Here is a 13,919-nt window from a genome sequence, read left to right on the forward strand (position 1 = left end):
GCTATAGAGAGATATAGAGAGTTATAGAGCATTATAGAGTGTTATAGAGAGCTATAGAGCGGTATAGAGAGTAATAGAGCAATATAGAGAGTTATAGTGTTATAGAGAGTTATAGAGCGTTATAGAGAGCTATAGAGCGTTATAGAGCATTATAGAGCATTATACAAAGTTATACAGCGTTATAGAGAGTTGTATAGTTTTTATAGAGAGTTAGAGTGTTATAGAGAGTTATAGAGCATTATAGAGCGTTATAGAGCGTTATAGAGTGTTATAGAGAGCTATAGAGCAGTATAGAGTTATAGAGCAATATAGAGAGTTATAGTGTTATAGAGAGTTATAGAGCGTTATAGAGAGCTATAGAGCGTTATAGAGCATTATAGAGCATTATACAGAGTTATAGAGCGTTATAGAGAGTTGTATAGCTTTTATAGAGAGTTATAGAGAGTTCTAGAGCATTATAGAGCGTTATAGAGCATTATAGAGCGTTATAGAGCGTTATAGAGAGTTATAGAGCTCTATAGAGAGTTATAGAGAGTTATAGAGCGTTATAGAGAATTATAGTTTAGTTCTATTCACGTTGAATGTTGACTATAGAGAATCTGATCTAGTCTCTCTGTTCAACTCAGGTGGAGTGTTGACTATAGAGCATCTGATCTAGTCTCTCTGTTCAACTCAGGTGGAGTGTTGACTATAGAGAATCTGATCTAGTCTCTCAGTCTTATCTGATCTCTCTCTCTGTTCTACTAAGGTGTAGTGAATCTAATCTTGTCTCTCTCTCTGTTCCATTAGGGCCCACAAGGAGAGTCGGGGCCTGCAGGACAGCAGGGGATCCCTGGATCACAAGTAAGTAGCAACAGACCAGTAGCAGTACATTTGATTAATTTTTCTTTCTCCTTTTTTTCTTTCTCTTTTTCACTTTTCACTATCTCTCTCTATCTCTCTCACTCTCTCTCGCTCTCGCTCTCTCTCTCTCTTTCTATCCCTCGTTCATCAAATGTGTGATATCTGTGTGATATCCTCTACCACCATGATGTTCTCTCATTAAAAGGCAGAACCACAGTAGACTTATTCCCAATGCTGTTCCCTCCGTTTCTCTTCATCATCTTCTAAATGACACACATCTTGTTTAGATTTATGGAGTCAAATCAATCCCACTGTTGACAGTTACATAGAGGATCACTGTCCAGTTGAGAGTTACATAGAGGATCACTGTCCTGTTGACAGTTACTAGAGGATCACTGTCCTGTTGACAGTTACATAGAGGATCACTGTCCTGTTGACAGCAATATAGAGTTACATAGAGGATCACTGTCCTGTTGACAGTTACATAGAGGGTCACTGTCCTGTTGACAGTTACATAGAGCATCGCTTTCCTGTTGACAGTTACATAGAGGATCACTGTCCTGTTGACAGTTACATAGAGGGTCACTGTCCTGTTGACAGTTACATAGAGTTACATAGAGGATCACTGTCCTGTTGACAGTTACATAGAGGATTACTGTCCTGTTGACAGTTACAAAGAGCATCACTGTCCTGTTGACAGTTACATAAAGGATCGCTGTCCTGTTGACAGTTACATAGAGGATCACTGTCCTGTTGACAGTTACATAGATGATTTGAATACTGTTCAGAGTCAATGATAAACAGTTTTCATTTAAGTTCCCCTTCATAGCAACGACAGATCATCTAGCAATATGACTCTAACTAAGTGTGTCTGTGAGACAGGATAAAGGGATATGTCCCCAAATGGCACCCTATTCCCTTCCTAGTGCACTACTTTAAACCAGGGCCCACAGGGCTCTGTAGGGAATAGGGTGGCATTAGGAACGTACACCAGAACCTATGTGTAACACGTCTGGTTTCTATTATCTCTCTCCTTAAGGGTCTTGTTGGTCCTCAAGGCCCGATCGGACCGCCTGGTGAAAAAGTAAGTCTACGAGTGTGTGTGTGTGTGTGTGGTGTGTGTGTGTGTGTGTGTGTGTGTGTGTGTGTGTGTGTGTGTGTGTGTGTGTGTGTGTGTGTGTGTGTGTGTGTGTGTATCAGACCCTGGTATCCCCCCCTCTGTTGTTTTAGATAGATTTCACAGTCTGACCGTTTAAGTGATTTAACAGACTTGCTTTCCAAGCCATGGGCACACACACGCACACACACGCTCACAGACGCACTCCCCCCCCCCCACACACACACACACACACACACACCACACACACACACACACACACACACACACACACACACACACACATACGTATACGCTGACGTATCTTGACACAGTTTCAAGCATTTTGTTTCTGGTTATTACTGAAAGTAGGAAAAATGCTTAGGTTAATAAAATATTGTTTGTATTGTAAGTAGTCATGTTGTTCTAGATCCATTTTATAACCTCTCTCTCTCTCTTTCTCTCCCTCCCATCTCTCTCCCTCTTTCTCTCCCTTTCTCTCCAACCCATCTCTCTCCCTCTTTCTCTCTCTCTTTCTCTCTCTCTCTCTTTCTCTCCCTCCCATCTCTCTCTCTCTTTCTCTCTTTCTCTCTCTCTTTCTCTCTCTCTTTCTCTCCCTCTTTATCTCCCTCTTTCTCTCCAACCCATCTCTCTCTCTTTCTCTCCCTCCCATCTCTCTCCCTCTTTCTCTCTCTCTCGCTATCTTTCTCTCTCATCTCTCTCCCTCTCTCTCTCTCTCTCTTTCTCTCTCTTTCTCTCTCACTTTCTCTCTCTCACTCTCTTTCTCTCTCTTTCTCTCCAACCCATCTCTCTCCCTCTTTCTCTCTCTCTTTCTCTCTCTCTCTCACTCTCTTTCCCTCTCTCTTTCTCTCCCTCTTTCTCTCCCTCCCATCTCTCTCCCTCTTTCTCTCCCTCTTTCTCTCCAACCCATCTCTCTCTCTTTCTCTCCCTCCCATCTCTCTCCCTCTTTCTCTCTCTCTCGCTATCTTTCTCTCTCTCCCTCCCATCTCTCTCCCTCCCATCTCTCTCCCTCTCTCTCTCTCTCTTTCTCTCTCTTTCTCTCTCACTTTCTCTCTCTCACTCTCTTTCTCTCTCTCTTTCTCTTTCTCTCTTTCTTTCTCTCTCTGTTTCTCTCCCTCCCATCTTTCTCTCTCTCTCTCTCTTTCCCTCCCTCCATCTAGGGACCGTCAGGTCGTCAGGGATTGGCTGGTCTGGCTGGTGCCGACGGTCCTCCCGTGAGTCTTATTTGAAACAGCTTCCTGTTAGACGCAGACATAAACCTATTTGGCCAAATTATGCCATGTGCCACCAGTATTCTATATACAGTAGTACATCATAGTATAGCATATGTATTTAGTATAGCATAGTATAGTATAGTACAGTAATGTATAGTATAGTGAAGTATGCCATAAAAGTATAGTAGTAGTTGTAGTATAGTAGTATGTAAATAATGCCATACCATATAGTATTGGTATGTAATATAGTAAAATGCCATATAATATAGTATTGGTATATAATATAGTAAAATGCCATATAATATAGTATTGGTATATAATATAGTAAAATGCCATATAATATAGTAAAATGCTATATAATATAGTATTGGTGTGTAATATAGTAAAATGCCATATAATATAGAATTGGTATATAATATAGTAAAATGCCATATAATATAGTATTGGTGTGTAATATAGTAAAATGCCATATAATATAGTATGAATCTTTCTTCCAGGGTCACCCAGGGAAGGAGGGTCCTCCGGGAATTAAAGGAGGCGTCGTAAGTCTGATTTCATTTATTCTATATTTTATTAATTCATTCATACCTCCTCTGTAATATTAAGCCATTGTCTTTGTTTTGTTTTGTTATTGTAGGGTCATCCAGGTCCTCAGGGTTCTCTTGGCTACCCTGGCCCTCGCGGTGTCAAGGTAACGACCCTTCAAGGGTCACACCCTTTGACCTTGCTGTTGACCTTAGCTTGATTGATTGATTGATTGATTGATTGATTGATTGATTGATTGATTGATTGATTGATTAGCAGTAGCCTACATACATGAGTCAATTGTGTCATGCTCACCTCTTTTTTTAAGTATAAAAAATCTAAATGCTGAGATTATACATTCTTACAGTATATATGTATTAAACATTCTTGCAGTATATATCTATTTTTTTTACAGTATATATATATATATATATTAAACATTCTTGCAGTATATATTTATTAAACATTTTTACAGTATATATCTATTAAACATTTTTACAGTATATATCTATTAAACATTCGTGCAGTATATATTTATTAAACATTTTTACAGTATATATCTATGAAACATTCTTCCAGTCTTACATCTCATGTAGTTTTGACTCGTCTTTGATCCTCTGCTTCCTCCTACAGGGTGCTGAGGGTGTCAGAGGCCTTAAAGGCGGCGGAGGAGAAAAGGTAAACAACGCCAGTGTCTTCTTTAACATGGCGGACATTTACAAAATGGCCACCTCATATTTGTGTTGGAGGTAGAAGTGGTTTTCAAACCACAGATCGAGGATCAGATTACCCAACGTTCAATCATAACCTAAACCATTAGGGGGGGATGAGATAATATCTGGCCCTGAATCAGTGGTTAGAGGGAAATGTCTACTTCTACCTTCACCATATGTGCGTCCCAAAATGGCACCCTATTCCCTATATAGTGCACTACTACCAATATGGCTCTGGTCAAATGTAGTGCATATGGTGCCATTTTGGGACAAAGACATTCCACACTATTTTTGTCAAGCCTTTTTAGCAAGCAGATCTGAAAACCCCTTAAATGACTATCAGGCTTGAACTCATTTGGGTAGTAATGGGGGTAGAACATTCAGCTGGAAGGAACAAGACCTTGTTAGTGCCATGATCTGATTCTAGATTGATTGGCTGCCATTGTTGTTCCCAGCTGCTCTAAACATTCCAGCTTGTTAATCTATCTAATGTCTCCAGCATCATTTTCCTCTTGAGTCATCATTTTTTATCTTTATTTAACTAGTCAGGTAAGAACAAATTCTTATTTTCAATGACAGCCTAGGAATAGTGGGTTAACTGCCTTGTTCAGGGGCAGAATGACAGATTTTTACCTTGTCAGCTCAGGGATTTGATCTTGCAACCTTCCAGTTACAAGTCCAACACTCTAACCACTAGGCTACCTACCGACCCTACACTCTAACCACTAGGCTACCTGCTGTCCCAACACTCTAACCACTAGGCTACCTACCGACCCTACACTCTAACCACTAGGCTACCTGCCGACCCTACACTCTAACCACTAGGCTACCTACCGACCCTACACTCTAACCACTAGGCTACCTACGGACCCTACACTCTAACCACTAGGCTACCTGCCGCCCCTACACTCTAACCACTAGGCTACCTGCCGCCCCTACACTCTAACCACTAGACTACCTGCCGACCGTACACTCTAACCACTAGGCTACCTGCACACCCTACACTCTGACCACTAGGCTACCTGCCGCCCCTACACTCTAACCACTAGACTACCTGCCGACCCTACACTCTAACCACTAGGCTACCTGCCGCCCCTACACTCTAACCACTAGACTACCTGCCGACCCTACACTCTAACCACTAGGCTACCTGCCCACCCTACACTCTGACCACTAGGCTACCTGCCGCCCCTACACTCTAACCACTAGACTACCTGCAGAAGGGTAGCTGTTAGAAGGGGTTAAGAAATGTTTTTACATGGATGCAGACTGAAATAAATGTATATTTAATAAAGACTTTCTGCTGTGTAACTTTTGTTTTTGGGGGAAGTTTGCTGTTTCCCACATTGGAAAGTGAGACTGTGTACAAAAAAACCCTGGAAAAATAGGAGGTTATGTATGAAAAAGTCTGTCATCACCACTGTTTAGTCCCAGTAGGTATGAGGACTCAGTAGAACCCCCAAGAAGGTAATAGTGTGGTAGTCCTTTCTGATAGTCCCTTAGTGCTATTTGGGAAGGATAGCCTCTTGACGTTGGTTCTGTGAAAAAGGAGAAGGGTGTAAATGCAGAGCGCAATTAAGGGGTGCTTTCTTTTTTATGTTATTGTACTTTTTACCCCTTTTTCGTGATATCCAATTGGTACTTACAGCCTTGTCCCATCGCTGTAACTCTCATACAGTCTAGGGACAGGCGAAGGTTGAGAGCCATGCATCCACCGAAACACGACCTAGCCAAGCCGCACTGCTTCTTGACACACTACTCGCTTAACCCAGAAGCCAGCCGCACCAATGTGTCAGAGGAAACATCGTACAGCTGGCGACCGAAGTCAGCAGGAATGCACCCAGGCTGTCACAGCCCCTGATCAAGCACAAGGACATCATAGCCGGGAAAATCCTTCCCTAACCCGGACGACGCTGGTCCAATTGTGCGCCACCTCATGGGTCTCCCCGTCACGGCCGGCTGCGACCGAACCCGGATCTGTAGTGACGCCTCTATAGCTGCGATGCAGTGCCTTAGACCGCTGCGCCACTCAGGAGGCCTAGGGGTGCTTTCTGATATAGGCGTTTCTTGACGATTCTTTCGTGTCGGCGGGGACAACAGTTGTTGACAACTGTAGCATTGCAGCTAAGCCTAACCCTTTTCCTCACCTTAACATCAGTCTCCTAACCTGCCACGTTAGTTATCCTAACCTGCTATATAAGCAAATCATCTGTGTCGAGAAACCATCAGTCTTATAACATCGTAACTGATCAATGGCATTGTATCAACGGGCATTTCCTGCAACATGTTCTGTACAAGGGTTGTTGAGAAACACATGCCAACTGCATTCTCAGGTCTGACCGGATGATGTCAGTAGATCACAATATTCTGTGACTCTGCAATTCACCATGCTACCACTAGATGTCACCATTTATCATCCCAAGTTTACAGTGTATGCATCTTATGCCTGGCTGCTCATGTAAAATAAAAAAAAATAGAGTTTGCTTTTTTTTTTACTTTTTAAATTATTAAAGTTAGTTTGCCGCTGTTAATATGACGGTGATATTCCATAATAGTCCAAGATGACACACTGCTCAGTGAACAAAATGCATGTATTTCTATTTCCTGTGTTTATTTTTCAGGGAGAGGACGGTTTTCCAGGTTTCAAGGGTGACATGGGCATCAAGGGAGACAAGGGAGAGCTCGGTGTCCTAGGAGCCAGAGGGGAAGACGGACCTGAAGGCCCCAAAGGTCGTTCCGGCCCCAACGGAGAGGCTGGCCCTATCGGGTCGGCTGGAGAGAAGGTACTGACACCTCACAATCACGATCGTCACTAGCACTAAAACTATCACCTAGCACTAAAACTATCAAAATCACTATCATTAAAACTGTCACTACCACTATCACTACCACTCCACTACCACTACCACTAACCCTACCACTAACACTACCACTAACCCTACCACTATCACTATCACTAACACTACCATTACACTACCACTAACCCTACCACTATCACTAACACTACCACTACACTACCACTAACACTACCACTATCACTAACACTATCACTAACACTACCACTAACCCTACCACTATCACTAACACTACCACTAACCCTACCACTATCACTAACACTACCACTAACCCTACCACTATCACTAACACTACCACTACACTACCACTAACCCTACCACTATCACTATCACTACACTATCACTATCACTAACCCTACCACTACCACTATCACTACCACTATCACTAACCCTACCACTACACTACCACTAACCCTACCACTATCACTACCACTACACTATCACTATCACTACACTACCACTATCACTACCACTACACTACACTACACTATCACTACCACTACCACTATCACTAACCCTACCACTACATTACACTATCACTACACTATCACTATCCCTAACCCTACCACTACACTATCACTAACCCTACCACTACACTACACTATCACTATCACTACCACTACCACTATCACTACCACTACACTATCACTACACTATCACTATCACTACCACTACACTAGCACTATCACTAACCCTACCACTATCACTATCACTACACTATCACTATCACTAACCCTACCACTATCACTTCCATTATCACTAACCCTACCACTACTCAACCACTATCACTATCACTACCACTACCACTATCACTACCACTATCACTAACCCTACCACTACACTATTACTACCACTACACTATCACTACCACTACCACTACACTATCACTACCACTATCACTAACCCTACCACTATCACTACCACTACCACTATCACTATCACTACCCTATCACTACCACTACCACTATCACTATCACTACCACTACCACTACACTACACTAGCCCTACCACTACACTATCACTACACTATCACTAACCCTACCACTACACTAGCACTATCACTAACCCTACCACTACCACTACCACTACACTATCACTAACCCTACCACTACCACTTTCACTAACCCTACCACTACCACTACACTATCACTACCACTACCACTACCACTACCACTACACTATCACTAACCCTACCACTACCACTATCACTAACCCTACCACTACACTATCACTATCACTAACGCTACCACTACACTATCACTATTACTAACCCTACCACTACCACTATCACTAACCCTACCACTACACTATCACTAACGCTACCACTACACTATCACTATTACTAACCCTACCACTACCACTACACTATCACTACCACTACCACTACACTATCACTAACCATACTACTACTACTACCACTACCACTACCACTACACTATCACTATCACTATCACTAACCCTACAACTACCACTACACTATCACTAACCCTACCACTACACTATCACTAACCCTACCACTACCACTACCACTACACTATCACTAACCCTACCACTACCACTATCACTAACCCTACCACTACACTATCACTATCACTACCACTACACTATCACTAACCCTACCACTACCACTATCACTAACCCTACCACTACCACTACACTATCACTATCACTGCCACTATCACTATCAATGTAATACCAACATGTTTCAAGCAGACCACCATAGTCCCTGTGCCCAAGAACACAAAGGCAACCTGCCTAAATGACTACAGACCCGTAGCACTCACGTCCGTAGCCATGAAGTGCTTTGAAAGGCTGGTAATGGCTCACATCAACACCATTATCCCAGAAACCCTAGACCCACTCCAATTTGCATACCGCCCAAACAGATCCACAGATGATGCGATCTCTATTGCACTCCACACTGCCCTTTCCCACCTGGACAAAATAAACACTTACGTGAGAATGCTATTCATTGACTACAGCTCAGTGTTCAACACCATAGTACCCTCAAAGCTCATCACTAAGCTAAGGATCCTGGGACTAAACACCTCCCTCTGCAACTTGATCCTGGACTTCCTGACGGGCCACCTCCCAGGTGGTGAGGGTAGGTAGCAACACATCTGCCACGCTGATCCTCAACACTGGAGCTCCCCAGGGGTGTGTGCTCAGTCCCCTCCTGTACTCCCTGTTCACCCACGGCTGCATGGCCAGGCACGACTCCAACACCATCATTAAGTTTGCAGACGACACAACAGTGGTTGGCCTGATCACAGACAATGACGAGACAGCCTATAGGGAGGAGGTCAGAGACCTGGCCGGGTGGTGCCAGAATAACAACCTATCCCTCAACGTAAGCAAGACTAAGGATATGATTGTGGACTACAGGAAACGGAAGACAGAGCACGACCCCCATTCTCATTGACGGGGCTGTAGTGGAGCAGGTTGAGAGCTTCAAGTTCCTTGGTGTCCACATCAACAACAAACTAGAATGGTTCAACCACACCAAGACAGTTGTGAAGAGGGCACAACAAAGCCTATTCCCCCTCAGGAAACTAAAAAGATTTGGCATGGGTCCTGAGATCCTCAAAAGGTTCTACAGCTGCAACATCGAGAGCATCCTGACTGGTTGCATCACTGCCTGGTACGGCAGTTGCTCGGCCTCTGACCGCAAGGCACTACAGATGGTTGTGAGTACGGCCCAGTACATCACTGGGGCTAAGCTGCCTGCCATCCCAGACCTCTACACCAGGCGGTGTCAGAGGAAGGCCCTAAAAATTGTCAAAGACCCCAGCCACCCCAGTCATAGACTGTTCCCTACCACTATCACTAACCCTACCACTATCACTAACCCTACCACTATCACTATCACTAACCCTACCACTATCACTATCACTAACCCTACCACTATCATTAACACTATCACTATCACTAACCCTACCACTATCATTAACTCTACCACTATCACTAACCCTACCACTATCACTACCACTAACCCTACCACTATCACTATCACTAACCCTACCACTATCACTATCACTAACCCTACCACTATCACTAACCCTACCACTATCACTATCACCAACTCTACCACTATCACTAACCCTACCACTATCACTATCACTAACCCTACCACTATCACTATCACTAACCCTACCACTATCATTAACCCTGCCACTATCACTAACCCTACCACTATCACTAACCCTACCACTATCACTAACCCTACCACTATCACTAACCCTCCACCACTATCACTAACCCTATCACTATCACTAACCCTACCACTATCACGATCACTACCAGTATCACGACCACTATCACTATCACTAACCCTACCACTACCACTATCACTAACCCTACCACTATCACTAACCCTACCACTATCACCAACTCTACCACTATCACTAACCCTATCACTATCATTAACCCTACCACTATCACGATCAATATCACTAACCCTACCACTATCACTAACCCTATCACTATCACTAACCCTATCACTATCACTCACCCTACCATTAACACTATCACTAACCCTACCACTATCACTAACCCTACCACTATCACTAACCCTACCACTATCACTAACCCTATCACTATCACTATCATTAACCCTACCGCTATCACTACCAGTACCATCACTGTCACTATCACCAACCCTATCACTATCACTATCATTAACCCTACCACTACCACTATCACTAACCCTACCACTCTCACTAACCCTACCACTATCACTATCATTAACCCTATCACTATCACTAACCCTATCACTATCACTAACCCTATCACTATCACTATCACTATCACTATCATTAACCCTATCCCTAACACTATCACTATCACTAACCCTATCACTATCATTAACCCTATCACTACCACTATCACTATCATTAACCCTATCACTACCACTATCACTATCATTAACCCTGCCACTATCACTCACTAACCCTATCACTAACACTATCATTTTCACTAACCCTATCACTATCATTAACCCTACCACCATCACTATCATTAACCCTACCACTACCATTAACCCTACCACTATCACTATCCACCCTCTCTTGATCTGTTTTTAAGAACCTGTATTTTCTTTGTTGTTGTTTAGGGTAAACTTGGTGTCCCTGGATTACCCGGTTACCCAGGAAGACAAGGACCTAAGGTATGTGAAAACAGGGTGTGTGTGTGTGCGTGTGTGTGTGTGTGTGAGTGTGTGCGTGCTTGTGTGTGTGTGTGCGTGCTTGTGTGCGTGAGTGCGTGTGAGTGAGTGAGTGAGTGAGTGAGTGAGTGAGTGAGTGAGTGAGTGAGTGAGTGAGTGAGTGAGTGAGTGTATTGCTGACTCTTCCTCTTACCCATCATCCACACCCTGAGTTAACCAATGAGGCATCTGCTGATGTCATCACCTGTCCATACTCCTTCCTGTATCTCTGAGCCACCCTTTTGGGCCCTGATTAAAATGAGTGCACTATCAAGTGAATAGGGTTCCAGTTGGGGTAGACACCCCTGTCACTTGGGACAAACACCCATGTCACTTGGGACAGACACCCCTGTCACTTGGGACAGACACCCCTGTCACTTGGGGTAGACACCCCTGTCACTTGGGACAGACACCCCTGTCACTTGGGGTAGACACCCCTGTCACTTGGGGTAGACACCCCTGTCACTTGGGACAGACACTATGTCAGTGGAACGGTTGGTTAAACAGAGTGATTCAGACAGTATGTCAGTGGAATGGTTGGTTAAACAGAGTGATTCAGACAGTATGTCAGTGGAATGGTTGGTTAAACAGAGTGATTCAGACAGTATGTCAGTGGAATGGTTGGTTAAACAGAGTGATTCAGACACTATGTCAGTGGAATGGTTGGTTAAACAGAGTGATTCAGTCACTATGTCAGTGGAATGGTTGGTTAAACAGAGTGATTCAGACACTATGTCAGTGGAATGGTTGGTTAAACAGAGTGATTCAGACACTATGTCAGTGGAACGGTTGGTTAAACAGAGTCATTCAGACACTATGTCAGGGGAACGGTTGGTTAAACAGAGTGATTCAGACACTATGTCAGTGGAATGGTTGGTTAAACAGAGTGATTCAGTCACTATGTCAGTGGAACGGTTGGTTAAACAGAGTGATTCAGACAGTATGTCAGTGGAATGGTTGGTTAAACAGAGTGATTCAGTCACTATGTCAGTGGAATGGTTGGTTAAACAGAGTGATTCAGTCACTATGTCAGTGGAATGGTTGGTTAAACAGAGTGATTCAGACACTATGTCAGTGGAATGGTTGGTTAAACAGAGTGATTCAGACACTATGTCAGTGGAACGGTTGGCTAAACAGAGTGATTCAGACACTATGTCAGTGGAACGGTTGGTTAAACAGAGTGATTCAGACACTATGTCAGTGGAACAGTTGGTTAAACAGAGTGATTCAGTCACTATGTCAGTGGAATGGTTGGCTAAACAGAGTGATTCAGACACTATGTCAGTGGAACGGTTGGCTAAACAGAGTGATTCAGACACTATGTCAGTGGAACAGTTGGTTAAACAGAGTGATTCAGTCACTATGTCAGTGGAATGGTTGGCTAAACAGAGTGATTCAGACACTATGTCAGTGGAACGGTTGGCTAAACAGAGTGATTCAGAAACCAGTCCCTGATTAGGAAATAAAGAAAACGTGTTCTTTCAGCCCCCAAAGCCTGTTTTAGACATTGTTTTTGACGTTCTGTTAGACATAGTTTTAGAAATTGTTTTAGAAGTTGTCATAGTGTATGAAAAGGTAGTTAGCCAAGGTTTGGAGTTGATTTAACCTCTCCCTTTTCTTCCCTCTGTAAACAAGTGACTGAGTGTTCTTTTTCTTGCTGCGTCGCTCTGGCAGTCCCTGTTAACAGCTTTCCCCCAGTGTTAATTCACCAAGCTATTTGCAATCGCTTTGACTGTCTTGTGAGTGGAGTGCAAATCAAACTTGGCTGCTATCTTATCCTCCTCTCCTCCTCTCCTTCTCTCCTGCCTTTCCAGCTCTCCTTTCTTCTCTTATCCTTCCTCTCCTCCTCTTCTCCCCTCTCCTCCTCCTCTTCTCCCCTCTCCTCCTCCTCTTCTCCCCTCTCCTCCTCTTCTTCTCCCCTCTTCTCACTGTTTAGTTTAGCAGAACTTGCAACGATGTGATAAAAAATAATTAAGCCAAAGAGAACCTTCTCCCTTCCTATGGAAGGATGGAATGAGTTTAGTCTACACCAAGTAGCACAGTCACTGTCCTCACAAGTAGCACAGTCACTGTCCTCACAAGTAGCACAGTCACTGTCCTCACAAGTTGCACAGTCACTTTCCTCACAAGTAGCACACTCACTGTCCTCACAAGTAGCACAGTCACTGTCCTCACAAGTAGGACAGTCACTGTCCTCACAAGTAGCACAGTCACTGTCCTCACAAATAGCACAGTCACTGTCTTCACAAATAGCACAGTCACTGTCCTCACAAATAGCACAGTCACTGTCCTCACAAGTAGCACAGTCACTGTCCTCACAAGTAGCACAGTCACTGTCCTCACAAGTTGCACAGTCACTTTCCTCACAAGTAGCACACTCACTGTCCTCACAAGTAGCACAGTCACTGTCCTCACAAGTAGCACAGTCACTGTCCTCACAAGTAGCACATT

At 43.6% G+C, this 13,919-nt stretch overlaps 1 protein-coding gene across 1 annotated transcript in view; it reads left to right on the forward strand.

Annotated features, from left to right (window-relative positions):
• LOC106569492 (collagen alpha-1(XI) chain) overlaps window positions 1-13,919 on the forward strand; it is a 177,857-nt gene that overhangs the window by 97,790 nt on the left and 66,148 nt on the right. Inside the window, exons 23-30 of the mRNA XM_082961028.1 lie at window positions 790-843; window positions 1,883-1,927; window positions 3,121-3,174; window positions 3,672-3,716; window positions 3,812-3,865; window positions 4,333-4,377; window positions 7,034-7,195; window positions 11,379-11,432. Coding sequence (XP_082817154.1) covers window positions 790-843; window positions 1,883-1,927; window positions 3,121-3,174; window positions 3,672-3,716; window positions 3,812-3,865; window positions 4,333-4,377; window positions 7,034-7,195; window positions 11,379-11,432 — 513 coding nt within the window. The remainder of the gene's footprint in view (window positions 1-789; window positions 844-1,882; window positions 1,928-3,120; window positions 3,175-3,671; window positions 3,717-3,811; window positions 3,866-4,332; window positions 4,378-7,033; window positions 7,196-11,378; window positions 11,433-13,919) is intronic.

Source organism: Salmo salar, chromosome 14, assembly GCF_965601325.2.
Source record: "Salmo salar chromosome 14, fSalSal1, whole genome shotgun sequence".
Taxonomy (NCBI): Eukaryota; Metazoa; Chordata; class Actinopteri; order Salmoniformes; family Salmonidae; genus Salmo; species Salmo salar.